General features: G+C 43.8%; 1 protein-coding gene across 1 annotated transcript; it reads right to left on the reverse strand.

Moving 5' to 3' along the window:
- Positions 1-1,992: 1,992 nt before the first annotated feature.
- LOC122923293 lies at positions 1,993-7,214 on the reverse strand. Its single transcript, XM_044274073.1, has 3 exons — positions 6,756-7,214; positions 4,020-4,292; positions 1,993-2,203 (listed from the first exon to the last, which is right to left on the reverse strand). The coding sequence occupies exons 1-3, from the start codon at positions 6,943-6,945 to the stop codon at positions 2,028-2,030; spliced, it is 639 nt and encodes a 212-aa protein (XP_044130008.1). The 5' UTR covers positions 6,946-7,214; the 3' UTR covers positions 1,993-2,027.
- Between the last annotated feature and the right edge of the window lie 7,979 nt (positions 7,215-15,193).

Genomic DNA, 15,193 nt, shown 5'->3' on the forward strand with positions numbered 1-15,193 from the left:
TTTATGCTGTCTCCGATTCGACAGTCTATGCCTTCTTATAATAATACCCCTCAATTATATTTAAAATCAATTTAGTACTTGATTTCTCTCAGTCGACAAATGTTTGTTTAAACCCAAATCTGGTTTATCTTTTATCTATATAAAGATATATATATATTATCAACCATACTGGTCTAGAACTGAATTCAGTTCCTTGGAGATAATACCGTGCTTTCACTAGTATATTTTCAATATCCCTGTATTGGATTATTTTTCAGGATGATGCTGCAGGTACACCCCCATCTTATTCCAAAACAGATACTATACACAAAGTATGGTTAATTGAATATATATATATATATATATATATATATATATATAGATAGATATGTATTATATTAAATTAATTATCCTATAAAATATAGGTAAGGTTATACTATACCAAAATGTCAGCTAGCAAAAATCAGTTTCAATGGTTCTAAGATGGCTGCCTCCAATGACTGAAAAGGTGGTCAGGGCTGGATCTGGTCTTTTGATGATGTTCAGAGAGAGAGCTATGAGAGCTCTAGAGATCGATCCCTTCTGTCAGCCCATACCATCTTTTTATCCTATCTTAGAAAGGGCTTGGCCAAGTTTTATCATTAACTAGTGACCTCACTTTATAATCAATATAACCTCCCTCTAGTATTTTACCCTAACACTAGATGGCACTAGTATTCCATACAAAAATCGAATCACTCACTTCTTTCTCTTATCTAATATACTAGCAATAAATGTTATCTAAGGTTTCAGACAAAACCTTGAGAAGATCTTGAATAGACAATGGCTTTTTTACTTCGTCAACCACCTGGTTTATCCTTGTACAATGTTATATTGGCCTTTTCAATAAAATATAATAATAATGAACTGTTATAATTTTTTGATCTAGATAGTTTATTTTATTAGGACAACATTGTATATGTAAGCGATGAATACACATGCTGTACTTGGGGGTTCAATCTGTTTTTTTATACTTTTATAATCGGTCTTCCACATCCCCATCTGTTAAAAATTTTTGTCTGCTGAAATATAATAACTTGACACTCTCTAGTACTGCTTAGTTATGCCAAACTTTGTGTAGTAATTAGAATACTACTTTAACTTACCTACTGCATGCTGATCTTGGCCTGATACTTCAGAATTCTCTGTAGTCATTATACTCCACCGTTAGCATTGACTTCTTATTGTCCTGATTATTGAGAGTTATGTGTAGGCCGTATAATCCACTGTTAATATCTAGCTACTGTGGATTCTGCTGCGGTCTGTTCTGATCATGGCGAGTTAGCATTCAGCCTTTTGAGAATACACATTACCCGCTGCAGCATGTCCTGCTGAGTTAGGATGAGATTATACTCGACCGTTAATATCTACCAGCTGCAGATGCTGTCTGTCATGATCATACAGAGTTATGTCAAGCTAGTTGTTTGTCCTTTGTAGCTATGTGAAGTTCTTATACAACACCATCAGCTGTCCTGATAAAGTTGATTTTTCAATTTACAAATCAACCTACAATGTTAACTTTACCAACGGCTGCTGTCCAGATGAAGCTGACTTGTATGCCTCAGAATATAACATTAGCTATAACTGCTGCTGCTGTCCTGATCAAGTTGATTTGTTATGTATATACCTTATAATAAAACACTATAAATACCTGCTGCTCCTGCTGCTGTACATTTAAAGGTGACTTGTAGCCCTCAGAATACTATAGCTCTACCTGCTGCTGTCTTGATCAAGTTGATTTGTTATGTATATGCCTCATAATACAACACTACCTGCTGCTGCTGTCATGAAAAAACGTATTTATGTGTAGGCCTTATACTACACTATTAAGATGTACTTACTGCTGTTGTCTGTCCGAACCCTGCTGACTTTCAACGTGGACTAAAGGCTCCTTTACTGATAAGTCTGCAGTTAAAATTATACAAAAACATAACCTTATAGAAAAAAAAAAGTATGGAATCAATATAACTTAAGAAAACTTTTTTAATAACAAAAAAATTAGAATAAAATTAAGGGAACTTTTGCAGTTCTTCCTGCAGGCTTGCGAGCTCCTTCAGGTCCTCCCCATATTGGCATTCAAATTCCTGCAGCATTCTTTGGGATTTTTGAATGAGGGCTCTTAATTGCCTGATTTTCCCATGCCTCTTTTGCATTAGAGCAATTTTAGCAGAAATTTTCTTGATTACTGTTATGAAAACACAAGAGATAAATATATCAATTAACAATAAGTCATTTATTGAATTTTGTGTAGTATGTAGTTAAGTGCAGAGAATTTGAGTGTCATTTTTAAAGTATACCATAATAAATGTAGTTCTATATTAGATTATTTAGTGACATTTTAGTAGTTTTAAAGAAAATTTGTTGTGTTATATAATGTTAGTTTATGTAGATTAAAGAGTTATTGTGCATGTCTGTTGTTTGATATTACTGTGGTTTTTGTTGTCCCATTATTATTGTTAATTTTATGATCTTCATCACCTGCTATATAATTGTAGGGTGCAGTGTTTCATGACTTTCAAAATTGCTCCGTACTATTTTTGTGCCAAATATAAAATATTTGCCCTGGGGACAAAATGGCTCTTTAACCGTGGTCTAATAGCCGATCTACTAGTCCAGAGCAGCTAGCCAATTATATAAAATAAGGCCTTTTCAGGTATTTGTCAAACACCTGCTGTCTAGATCTCTCCTATTGGACGTATTTCAAAGACATAAGCATTGCTGCTACGTAGCTGAAGGGGGGGGGGGGGTAAGTAGGTGTCATGTGGAGGTGACAAATGCTAAAAAAGACTGTACGACAGCACCTGTTGCCTTAGAGGTGAAGCAGGGGACACCAGTGTTTTGTTCCCCTGCAAGCGCTGATATTGGCTGTTACAACTCTACAGCCAATTAAATAAATTCACATATGTGGTGGTGTTCAGGTGAATTATATGCTAAAAGTGGAACTGCACTGGGGTGCATTTAGTCCTGTAACCACTTATTTAATAAAAAAAATGTGTGTAAATTCATTATTTATTTTTTTTGTCAATTTGAACGGTTTTTTCTAGAAGACAATCGTTGGCTCATTATGTAAAATTGCGGATTGATCTAATTGCTTAGCATATTCATTGAGGGGTGTAGTTTGCCTAATTAAATAACTTTTTTTTGTTTTCAACTCTAGGGTCACATAAGGGCGTCTTCTCTTAACATGCGACATAGCTTCCAATTACCATTAATTTAAATCCTTTAGCCTAAAGCCATATTGTGCTCCTTGCAGTCTGAAGCCTGCTGTGCGACCAAAGTTAAGGGTTTTGTGCACAACTGTTTGTAAATATACATATTGTTTGTAATACGTTTAAGATTTTTTTATGATTTAAACACTACAATGTTTTCAAATAAAATAGTTCGTAATTTATAATTTGTTCAAATTATTTTAATTTTTTTAACATTTTAATAGATTACCGTTGGACAATTAAATCGTTAACAGACTTTATAGGATAAATTTGGATTAAATAGAGGGTGTGTGGTTTCTGAAATGGGGTTATTTATTTGTCGCTGACACTATGTAGGCCTCAAAAAGTGACTGCATAACCAAACTGTTATTGTTAATTATATTTCTGTTAATAAATTATATAAACATGATATAGGCATATGGCGATTGTAAACTTATACATTTATTTAATCTCTATTAATCTATATTGTAGTATCATTTGAAATTTTTATTTTGATTATATCATTTTATTTCTAATATTTTTTTAGATTAGTTACTTCGTTAACAAAGATGCCATTAAAATTTTGACTATGTTTTACCACTGTCATGAAGTACAATGTGTAACGATAAGATAGAACTATGCCCGTGAACAGTAAACTCGTTTTAAAGTTATTAGCACAAACATAGATACCGTTTAACATTTAAGAAAAATGTTTAATTAGCGTTAAAGTAGAAATGGGCATTGGGTATTGAGGGTTAATGTTTCTAAATATGTGATGTATACATAATTACAATGATGTGTGCACATATTTACCCTCCTGGTGCGGGGTGGTAACCAGCGCCTGATCCTCTTCCTCAGGAGCTGGGGTGGTGGTATCCTCCTCAGCAGGAGCTGGGCCAGACGTTTTTGGCCCTTGAGAGGGTCCGGGCTCGTCAGACACCTCCACAACAATCCCCACATCAGGTGGGTTGGTGGCACCTCGAGGACTGTGGGAGGGGCCCGCCTGCTCATCCTCCTCTGTGGAGACCTCCACTACATCCAAATCCGCCGTGGTTAGACGGCGGCGGACCGTTGGCGCTGGAAGCCCTGAAATCACACAACATTTGGATTTAGGCTCAATTTAAACGTCCGGAATGTCTTTTTCATATCCACCCACACAAAAAAAAAAAAAAAAAAAAAGGACACCGGCAATGTGCGTGACGCATTTAAGACCGCACGTCAATGTCAATAATATAATATGACTATTCTTGGCCTCAATTGAGGACAATAATACAAGGATTATTAATAAATATCATCAGAAATACAGCAAAAAGTATTTGTTAGAAGGTGTAAATATTATATTTAATGTTCATGTTATAAGATCGGATTGTATTGCGATTGTATGTGGGGTCTGATCAATCGGATATTGGCCAGCTGAGCTGATATGTACCTGTCTAGGGTACTTATTACAACAATGATGAATATCTAATCAGACATCATAAAAGACGAAGTTATATTTAGTGCAAAAAGAACTGAAATGTGGACCCAGAAGTGCGGGTCCGCTTTTCTGGAGACGGGACGCACATCGTGCGGCCCCCTTAGAGATGAATGGGTCCTCAAGTCAGTTCAGAAAAATAAATTATGAAATTGAGCACTTGTGAATCGGGTCTTGGCTGTCATTCACGTAGCGGATGTCACGCACGGCATCTGCTCGTGTGAAACAGCCCTAATACAGATTGATGATTGCTGTTTATCTAGATATACACACACACACACATACACTACGTGCAGAATTATTAGGCAAATGAGTATTTTGACCACATCATCCTCTTTATGCATGTTGTCTTACTCCAAGCTGTATAGGCTCGAAAGCCTACTACCAATTAAGCATATTAGGTGATGTGCATCTCTGTAATGAGAAGGGGTGTGGTCTAATGACATCAACACCCTATATCAGGTGTGCATAATTATTAGGCAACTTCCTTTCCTTTGGCAAAATGGGTCAAAAGAAGGACTTGACAGGCTCAGAAAAGTCAAAAATAGTGAGATATCTTGCAGAGGGATGCAGCACTCTTAAAATTGCAAAGCTTCTGAAGCGTGATCATCGAACAATCAAGCGTTTCATTCAAAATAGTCAACAGGGTCGCAAGAAGCGTGCGGAAAAACCAAGGCGCAAAATAACTGCCCATGAACTGAGAAAAGTCAAGCGTGCAGCTGCCAAGATGCCACTTGCCACCAGTTTGGCCATATTTCAGAGCTGCAACATCACTGGAGTGCCCAAAAGCACAAGGTGTGCAATACTCAGAGACATGGCCAAGGTAAGAAAGACTGAAAGACCAACGCCACTGAACAAGACACACAAGCTGAAACGTCAAGACTGGGCCAAGAAATATCTCAAGACTGATTTTTCTAAGGTTTTATGGACTGATGAAATGAGAGTGAGTCTTGATGGGCCAGATGGATGGGCCCGTGGCTGGATTGGTAAAGGGCAGAGAGCTCCAGTCCGACTCAGACGCCAGCAAGGTGGAGGTGGAGTACTGGTATCATCAAAGATGAGCTTGTGGGGCCTTTTCGGGTTGAGGATGGAGTCAAGCTCAACTCCCAGTCCTACTGCCAGTTTCTGGAAGACACCTTCTTCAAGCAGTGGTACAGGAAGAAGTCTGCATCCTTCAAGAAAAACATGATTTTCATGCAGGACAATGCTCCATCACACGCGTCCAAGTACTCCACAGCGTGGCTGGCAAGAAAGGGTATAAAAGAAGAAAATCTAATGACATGGCCTCCTTGTTCACCTGATCTGAACCCCATTGAGAACCTGTGGTCCATCATCAAATGTGAGATTTACAAGGAGGGAAAACAGTACACCTCTCTGAACAGTGTCTGGGAGGCTGTGGTTGCTGCTGCACGCAATGTTGATGGTGAACAGATCAAAACACTGACAGAATCCATGGATGGCGGCTTCTGAGTGTCCTTGCAAAGAAAGGTGGCTATATTGGTCACTGATTTGTTTTTGTTTTGTTTTTGAATGTCAGAAATGTATATTTGTGAATGTTGAGATGTTATATTGGTTTCACTGGTAAAAATAAATAATTGAAATGGGTATATATTTGTTTTTTGTTAAGTTGCCTAATAATTATGCACAGTAATAGTCACCTGCACACACAGATATCCCCCTAAAATAGCTAAAACTAAAAGCAAACTAAAAACTACTTCCAAAAATATTCAGCTTTGATATTAATGAGTTTTTGGGGTTCATTGAGAACATGGTTGTTGTTCAATAATAAAATTAATCCTCAAAAATACAACTTGCCTAATAATTCTGCACTCCCTGTATATTTATTATTATGTGTGTGTGTGTGTGCAAAGTACAAAATCAGCCGGTTACATCATACATCACTACCGCACTGTGTGGATAAATATATATATATATATATATATATTATTATATATATACACACACACACACAGCGAGATAGAGATATATGAGGTAAAGGGATGATTTGCTATGTTTCACAACAGGTAAAAATAAGTAATAATTTGTAACGGGTGATAAAAAAAAAAAAAAAGTACCAGGGCAGACTCTCTGACTGTGCTCTTTGACCCAGTCCGGGTGCCTCCTTTTCAGGTCAGACCATTTTTTTACAATTTGAATTTCGTCGTGGGTCCGCCCAAATTTTTTTTGTAAGGCCTTGACGACCCCCACGACAATCGCCCTCTTCTCGGCCTGCTTCCGGGTCCGGTCATAACCCTTCTTCAACATGCGCTGCAGGATAAAGATGCAAACATGTATTACAAAATTTAGGAAATACAAGGATTATTAATAGATATCATCCAAAACACAGCAAAAAGTATTTGTTAGAAGGTGGAAATATTATATTTAATGTTCACGTTATAAGATCGGATTGTATTGCGATTAAATGTGGGTGGGGTATGAGCAATGTGATATTGGCCAGCTGAGCTGATATGTACCTGTCTAGTGAAGCGACGGTACGATATGGGGTGCACCCTGGGTAACGCTAAATGAACCAGCAAATAATGGCAGGAAGAAATTTGTAATTTTTCTCCAGACCAATAAGACATGAGGCCAGATTTATCATTAGCTCAAGTCAGAATAATGGAGTGAAAAAGTCGCAAGAAAATGAGCAAACGCTAAAACTGCGCACAAATTTGCGAGTTTCTCCTGCTCTGCACTATGCTCGCCAGTTTTATGAAAGTGGACGTGTTTTCTTATGTAGATGAATCTCTAGACACATTTACTATTGGAACAATTTAAAAAGTTGCAAAAAAAAAAAAAAATGCGCTAGTTCACTCCAGTGAGGACCATGCTTATCTTAGGGCTCTTTCACATCTGCGTTCTTTTCTTCCGGCATAGAGTTCCGTCGTCGGGGCTCTATGCCGGAAGAATACTGATCAGGATTTTCCTAATGCATTCTGAATGGACAGTCCGTCCTTCAGGATGCATCAGGATGTCTTCAGTTCCGGAACGGAACGTTTTTTGGCCGGAGAAAATACTGCAGCATGCTGCGCTTTTTGCTCCGGCCAAAAATCCTGAAGACTTGCCGCAAGGCCGGATCCGGAATTAATGCCCATTGAAAGGCATTGATCCGGATCCGGCCTTAAGCTAAACGTCGTTTTGGCGCATTGCCGGATCCGACGTTTAGCTTTTTCTCAATGGTTACCATAGCTGCCGGGACGCTAAAGTCCTGGCAGCCATGGTAAAGTGTAGCGGGGAGCGGGGGAGCAGTATACTTACCATCCGTACGGCTCCCGGGGCGCTCCAGAGTGACGTCAGGGCGACCCAGGCGCATGGATGACGTGATCGCATGGGGCGCTCTGACGTCATTCTGGAGCGCCCGGGGAGCCGTACGGACTGTAAGTATACCGCTCCCCCGCTCCCCGCTACTACTATGGCAACCAGGACTTTAATAGCGTCCGGGCTGCCATAGTAACACTGAAAGCATTTTGAAGACGGATCCGTCTTCAAATGCTTTCAGTACACTTGCGTTTTTCCGGATCCGGCGTGTAATTGCGGCAAGTGGAGTACACGCCGGATCCAGACAACGCAAGTGTGAAAGAGGCCTTATGAGAGTTTTTAATAGAACATGCGACTTTTTCGTAAGGACGTGCAAACTTTGTAAAGCTGCTTACTGACGGATAAACTGCTACCGTAAAAAGGGATGATCATAAATCTGGCACTATGTGTTTGTGTGTGGTATGCAGTGTGTGGCAGGAAAATGTATATGCAATGTGCATGATATTTCTTTGCTGTCCATACATACATACATACTTCTTACAAAGTGCTGTGATGTCAAAACAATACTTATTACAATAATGATGATTATCTAATCAGACATGATTAAAAATAAAGTTATATTTAGTGCGCGTATATATGCGCATAACTGCGCATGCGCGAATATGTAAACATACTATTGCTTAATAATTACTATACTATACAGATATGGTGCGAACATGCATTCAAAATGTTATGACATGAAGTGTTGTACTTACGGTTAGCAGCAGTTCATCCTCTTCGTCAAGGAATCTTGTGCCCACCATTTTCTCTTGTGAGGAGTTGAAGATTCACTTTTAAAATGGAGTTGACGTACTCGCGATAAACCACGCCTATGATGCGCGCGCAGGTGCGCGCGTGCGCACAATCTCAACACACTGACTTAGGTGGTGTATGTAGCGAATAAACGAATAGAGAGAATAAGCGAATATATCGAATAGGCAAATTATCTAACAGGCAGCGGTTGGGCGAATATTTGAAAAATGCTATTGATTGACCCTGACGTACTCGCGATAAACCACGCCTATAATGCGCGCGCACGTGCGCGCGAACAATCTCATCACACTTCATATTTTAGGTGGTTATGTAGCGAATAAACGAATATAGCGAATAGGCGAATTATCTAACAGCCAGCTAATAGGCGAATTTTTGAAAAATGCTATTAACCCTAGTTAGTTAAAATATACCATCGGAACTGAGTTTTCACTAACGTACGGAAAACTTAGATCCGATGGTATATTTTGACAACACAGTGAAGTGATGCTTGTCGGGTTAGGCTAGGTCTACACGACGACATTTGTTGCGCGACAAAAAGTTGCGCGACAGATAGGGCACGACATTTGTCGCACGACATTTTGTTGCACTAATGTCGCGCGACAATTGTTATAATGGCAGTCTATGGTGTCGCACTGCAACATGCGACATGCTGCGACTGCGACGCGACAGTCGCTGAAAATCCATTCGCGATGGATTTTTCTGCGACTGTCGCGTCACAGTCGCATCATGTCGCATGTTGCAGTGCGACACCATAGACTGCCATTATAAAAATTGTCGCGCGACATTAGTGCAACAAAATGTCGCGCGACAAATGTCGTCGTGTAGACCTAGCCTTAGAGTTAAAATGTATCGCATAATATGTATTATGCGATGCGAAAATTCGAATTATCGCATATGCGAAATAATAACGAATTCGAATATTCGCGAATATTTTACGAATATTCTTTCGAATATTCGCGAAATTTCGCGAATTCGAATATGGGACATGCCGCTCAACACTAATGAATGGAAGACGGCCTTCAATACCCCTGAGGGCCATTTTGAGAATTTGGTTATGCCTTTTGGTTTGATGAATGCTCCAGCCGTTTTTCAGCATTTTGTGAACAGCATTTTTTATCATTTAATGGGGAAATTTGTATTAGTGTATTTGGATGACATTTTGATTTTTTTCTCCTGATTTCAAAACTCATAAGGAACACTTACGTCAGGTCTTGCTCATCCTGCGGGAGAATAAATTGTACGCGAAACTGGAAAAATGTGTGTTTGCGGTTCCAGAAATTCAATTTCTGGGGTTTCTTCTCTCCGCTTCTGGTTTTCGCATGGACCCCGAGAAGGTCCGCGCTGTGCTTGAGTGGGAGCTTCCTGAGACTCAGAAGACGCTGATGCGTTTTTTGGGCTTTGCCAATTATTACAGGAAGTTTATTTTGAATTATTCCTCTGTTGTTAAACCACTCACTGATATGACCAGAAAGGGGGTAGATTTTTCTTCCTGGTCGGTAGAGGCGCGTAAGGCCTTTTCTAATATCAAGGAGAGTTTTGCTTCCGCTCCCATCTTGGTACAACCTGATATTTCTCTACCCTTCATAGTTGAGGTTGATGCTTCTGAGGTGGGTGTGGGTGCGGTATTGTCTCAGGGTTCCTCTCCTGCCAAATGGCGACCGTGTGCCTTTTTTTTTCGCAGAGAGAAATTACGATGTGGGAGATAGGGAGTTGTTGGCCATCAAGTTGGCTTTTGAGAAATGGCGCCATTGGTTAGAGGGAGCCAGACACCCTATTACCGTGTTTACTGACCATAAAAATCTAGCCTACTTGGAGTCAGCCAAGCGTCTGAACCTGAGACAGGCCAGATGGTCTTTGTTCTTTTCAAGGTTTAATTTTGTTGTCACGTTCCGCCCTGGGGTTAAGAATGTGAAGGCAGATGCCCTGTCACGTTGTTTTCCGGGAGGTGGGAAAAATCTCTGAAAGGGGCACGCAGTTTGTTTCCAGATTCAGGAAGGCTCTCTGTTTTCGCTTGGGGGTTCGGTTGTCATTCTCTTCTGCTTTCCACCCGCAGTCGAATGGCCAGACAGAGCGCGTCAATCAGAATCTGGAGACATATCTGCGCTGTTTTGTGGCGGAGAATCAGGAGGATTGGTGTTCTTTTTTGTCCCTTGCTGAGTTTGCTTTAAATAACCGTCGTCAGGAGTCCTCTGATAAGTCACCATTTTTTGGTGCATATGGGTTTCATCCGTAGTTTGGGACATTCTCAGGAGAGGGGTCTTCTGGTTTACCTGATGAGGACAGATTCTCCTCGTCTTTGTCATCTATTTGGCAAAAGATTCAGGATAATCTAAAGAGCATGAGTGAGAGATATAAGCGTGTGGCGGATAAGAGACGTGTGCCTGGTCCGGACCTGAATGTTGGTGATCTGGTGTGGTTGTCTACTAAGAATATCAAATTGAAGGTTCCCTCCTGGAAGTTGGGTCCTAAGTTTATTGGGCCTTACAAAATTTTGTCTGTCATCAATCCTGTTGCCTACCGTCTTGATCTTCCTCAGACTTGGAAGATCCATAATGTTTTTCATAAGTCCTTATTAAAACCTTATGTCCAACCCATTGTACCCTCGTCTTTGCCTCCTCCTCCGATTATGGTTGATGGTAATCTTGAATTTCAGGTCTCTAGGATCGTGGATTCTCGTGTTGTCCGCGGTTCTCTCCAGTACCTCGTTCATTGGGAGGGTTATGGTCCTGAGGAGAGGATGTGGGTCCCAGTGACGGACATGAAGGCCACTCGTCTCATCAGGGCTTTCCATAGGTCTCATCCTGAGAAGGTGGGCTCTGAGTGTCCGGAGTCCACTCGTAGAAGGAGGGGTACTGTCACCACCTGTCATGGTCTTACCTTCCCACTGTCCTCCTTCGTTTGACATGTGCTGGCGGCCATCTTGGTTTCTGGGTTTCTTGTAGCCTCCCACCCTGCGGCTCCTCCTTCCCACTGGGAGGAGCTGGATGCCTAGCTCATATATATAGAAGGTCTGTGGCTTCAGTTCCTTGCTTGGTCCTCCTGTGTTCACATGCTTCTAAGACTGCTGCTGCTTCTGGTTCCTGATCCTGGCCTCGTCTGACTACCCCGTTGGTTCCTGATCCTGGCTTCGTCTGACTACCCCGTTGGTTCCTGATCCTGGCTTCGTCTGACTACCCCGTTGGTTCCTGATCCTGGCTTCGTCTGACTACCCCGTTGGTTCCTGATCCTGGCTTCGTCTGATTACCCTCCTGGTTCCTGACCTCTGTCTACGCAAGACCCTGCTTCGGTTTAGCCATCCGTTTGGACTTTTGCTACGGCTTGATTTCCAATAAAGCCTTCTTATTTCCACTCATCTCTGTTGTACGTCTGGTTCATGGTTCCATGACATTAGGACCAAGCCATGAATTCTGACGGTACAGGGCCATCCTCGCTACCTACGCTGGTTGCCAGACTTGATCAGCAGGATCACCTGTTGGGTCGGTTCGCTGTGGCGTTGCAAACCCTGCTTGAACGCACGGCTCATTTCGCTTCCGTTGCCGATGGGTCGGTTGTCGCTCCTGGGCCCGCTCCTACTGCCGCTCCGGTTGTTGCGCCAGAGTCTACCCCGACACCTGTTGCTGCGCCTGCCGTGTCTCGGGGTATGACCGGTTCTGCCCCCCTTCCACAGCGCTTTGGGGGAGAGCCAACTCAGTGCCGAGGTTTCCTTAACCAGGTGGGCATTTATTTCGAGTTGCTGCCACATGCCTTTCCTACTGAGAGATCAAAGGTGGGCTTCTTGATCTCGCTGCTCTCGGACAAGGCCTTGGCCTGGGCCAGTCCTTTATGGGAGAACAACAATCCGGTGGTTGCCGAGTTTTCCGGTTTTGTTGCTTCTCTTCGGAAGGTATTCGATGTGCCGGCTCGTGCTGCCTCTGCTGCGAAGCTCCTTATGTCCATCAGACAGGGTTCACGATCCGTAGCTGAATACGCCATTGAGTTTCGTACCCTGGCAGCAGAGGTGGGCTGGAATAATGAGGCTCTGGTCGCTGCTTTCTCTCATGGTCTCTCGGATGCCTTGAAGGATGAGGTTGCAGCTAAGGACCTACCAGTGGAGCTCGAGTCTCTTATTTCTTTCCTGATTTTGATTGACACCAGACTCAGGGAGAGACCTTCCTTTAAGGAGAGCCTGCGGAGGTCTCCTAACAGATTGGCGCCTACGTTTGCTGTCCCACCCGTGCCTCCCTCTCCTCCCACGCCTCCTGGGGATGACTTGTCTGGGGGTGAACCCATGCAGCGGGGGTTTGCTCGCCTGTCTGAGGGGGAGAGGGTACTCCGGAGACGCGAGGGCCGATGCATGTACTGTGGTCTCGGTGGGCATTTTCGGTTGGCATGTCCGAACCGTCCGGGAGAACGCTCGCACCTGAGGTCCTGTCGGGGGCAGATCTTGGGTGGAGTCTCCTCGTCCCCGGTTTCCCGTGTTGACAAACCACTGATCACGGTTGTCCTCTCCTGGGTCGGGGGCTCAGTGACGACCCAGGCGTTGGTGGACTCTGGTGCTGGTGGTTTGTTCATTGATAAAGTGTTCGTTGCCGCCAATTCCATTCCTCTGCAGCCTCGAGGTTCCCCACTGGCTCTTGAGGCGATAGACGGCAGACCCCTTCTGCCGCCACACGTGACTCATGAGACCCTTCCAGTGGGGATAGCCATTGGTGCCGTTCACAGAGAGTCGGTCTGTCTCCAGGTTATTTCGTCTCCACACTACTCGGTGGTCTTGGGGTACCCCTGGCTCCAGAAGCATAATCCGACTTTCGATTGGAGATCGGTCGAGATCCTCTCGTGGTCACCGCAGTGTGGGGCTAGTTGCATCCATGGGCCTGTCAAGTTGCTGTGTACTTCCTCGGACTCTCTGTTGCCTCCTGAATACGAAGAGTACCGGGATGTATTCGATAAGGTGCGCGCGGTTGCCCTACCTCCGCACCGCCCATACGATTGTGCCATAGAGTTACAATCCAGTGCCGTTCCTCCTCGTGGCAAAGTCTATCCACTGTCGGTAGCGGAGAATGAGGCCATGGAGGAGTACGTGAGGGAGGCGCTTTCACGCGGACACATTCGCAAATCCTCGTCCCCGGCAGGGGCTGGATTTTTCTTTGTGAAAAAGAAGGGCGGCGAGTTGAGGCCTTGCATCGATTACAGGGGTCTCAATCGCATCACGATCAAGAACGCTTACCCGATACCCTTGATTTCCGAGCTGTTCGATCGCCTCAAAGGGGCCACGGTCTTTACCAAACTCGACCTGAGGGCGGCATATAACCTGGTAAGGATCAAGGCGGGCGATGAGTGGAAGACCGCGTTTAACACCAGGACCGGTCATTATGAATCCTTGGTTATGCCCTTTGGGTTGTGCAATGCGCCCGCAGTCTTCCAGGAATTCATCAACGATGTTTTCCGTGACCTGTTGCAGCAGTGTGTGGTGGTCTATTTGGATGACATCTTGGTATATTCTGCATCCATGGAGGCCCACATTCTGGATGTCAGACGAGTGTTGCAACGCTTACGAGAGAACAGGCTGTTCGGTAAGCTTGAGAAATGCGAATTTCACCGATCCCAGGTAACCTTCTTAGGTTACATCATTTCCGCTGAGGGGTTCTCCATGGATCCTGAGAAGGTTTCGGCTGTCTTACAGTGGCCCCAGCCCAGTGGGCTTCGTGCCCTGCAGCGCTTTTTGGGCTTCGCCAATTATTATCGGAAGTTCATCAGGGACTTTTCCATGCTAGCCAAGCCTCTCACGGATCTGACCAGGAAGGGCAGTAATCCTCAGGTCTGGCCGCTCGAGGCCATCCGAGCTTTTGAGGCTCTAAAGTCCGCCTTTGTGTCGGCTCCGATTCTGTCGCATCCCAACCCTGGGTTGCCTTTTGTCCTCGAGGTGGACGCGTCTGACGGGAGTAGGCGCCCTCCTGTCTCAGCGTAGAACACCAGAGGGTCCTCTGCTTCCTTGTGGGTTTTACTCCCGGAAACTGTCTTCCGCGGAGTGCAACTATCAGATTGGTGACAGGGAGTTATTGGCCATCGTGCAGGCCCTTAAAGAATGGAGGCACTTGCTCGAGGGCTCGGTGGTTCCGGTTCTCATCCTGACGGACCACAAGAATCTGACCTACCTCTCTGAGGCCAAGAGATTGACACCACGTCAGGCCAGATGGGCTCTGTTCTTGTCACGTTTTAATTACGTGGTCTCCTACCTACCCGGCTCCAAGAACATCAGAGCGGATGCCTTATCACGGCAGTACTCCGAGCTGTCCGGGGAGGAGTCGATTCCGACTACGGTCATACCCCCGAATCAGATCCTGGCCGCTATTCGCACCAGCCTGACCTCTCCTCTGGGTGAGCAGATTTTGGCGGCTCAATCTGGTGCTCCCTCTGGGAGACCCAACGGCAGATGTTTTGTGCCTGAGAGTTGCGCACTCGG

The sequence above is a fragment of the Bufo gargarizans genome, unplaced genomic scaffold, assembly GCF_014858855.1.
Source record: "Bufo gargarizans isolate SCDJY-AF-19 unplaced genomic scaffold, ASM1485885v1 original_scaffold_1451_pilon, whole genome shotgun sequence".
Lineage (NCBI taxonomy): Eukaryota > Metazoa > Chordata > Amphibia > Anura > Bufonidae > Bufo > Bufo gargarizans.

What these genes read in the sequence shown, in the direction of transcription:
- LOC122923293 (XM_044274073.1), bottom strand. Translation starts at nt 6,945, where the DNA reads ATGTTGAAGAAGGGTTATGACCGGACCCGGAAGCAGGCCGAGAAGAGG. An exon ending in CAGTCAGAGAGTCTGCCCTG is followed by an intron (nt 4,293 to 6,755) that starts GTACTTTTTTTT and finishes GTGTGATTTCAG; the next exon opens with GGCTTCCAGCGCCAACGGTC. An exon ending in TACCACCCCGCACCAGGAGG is followed by an intron (nt 2,204 to 4,019) that starts GTAAATATGTGC and finishes TTTTCATAACAG; the next exon opens with TAATCAAGAAAATTTCTGCT.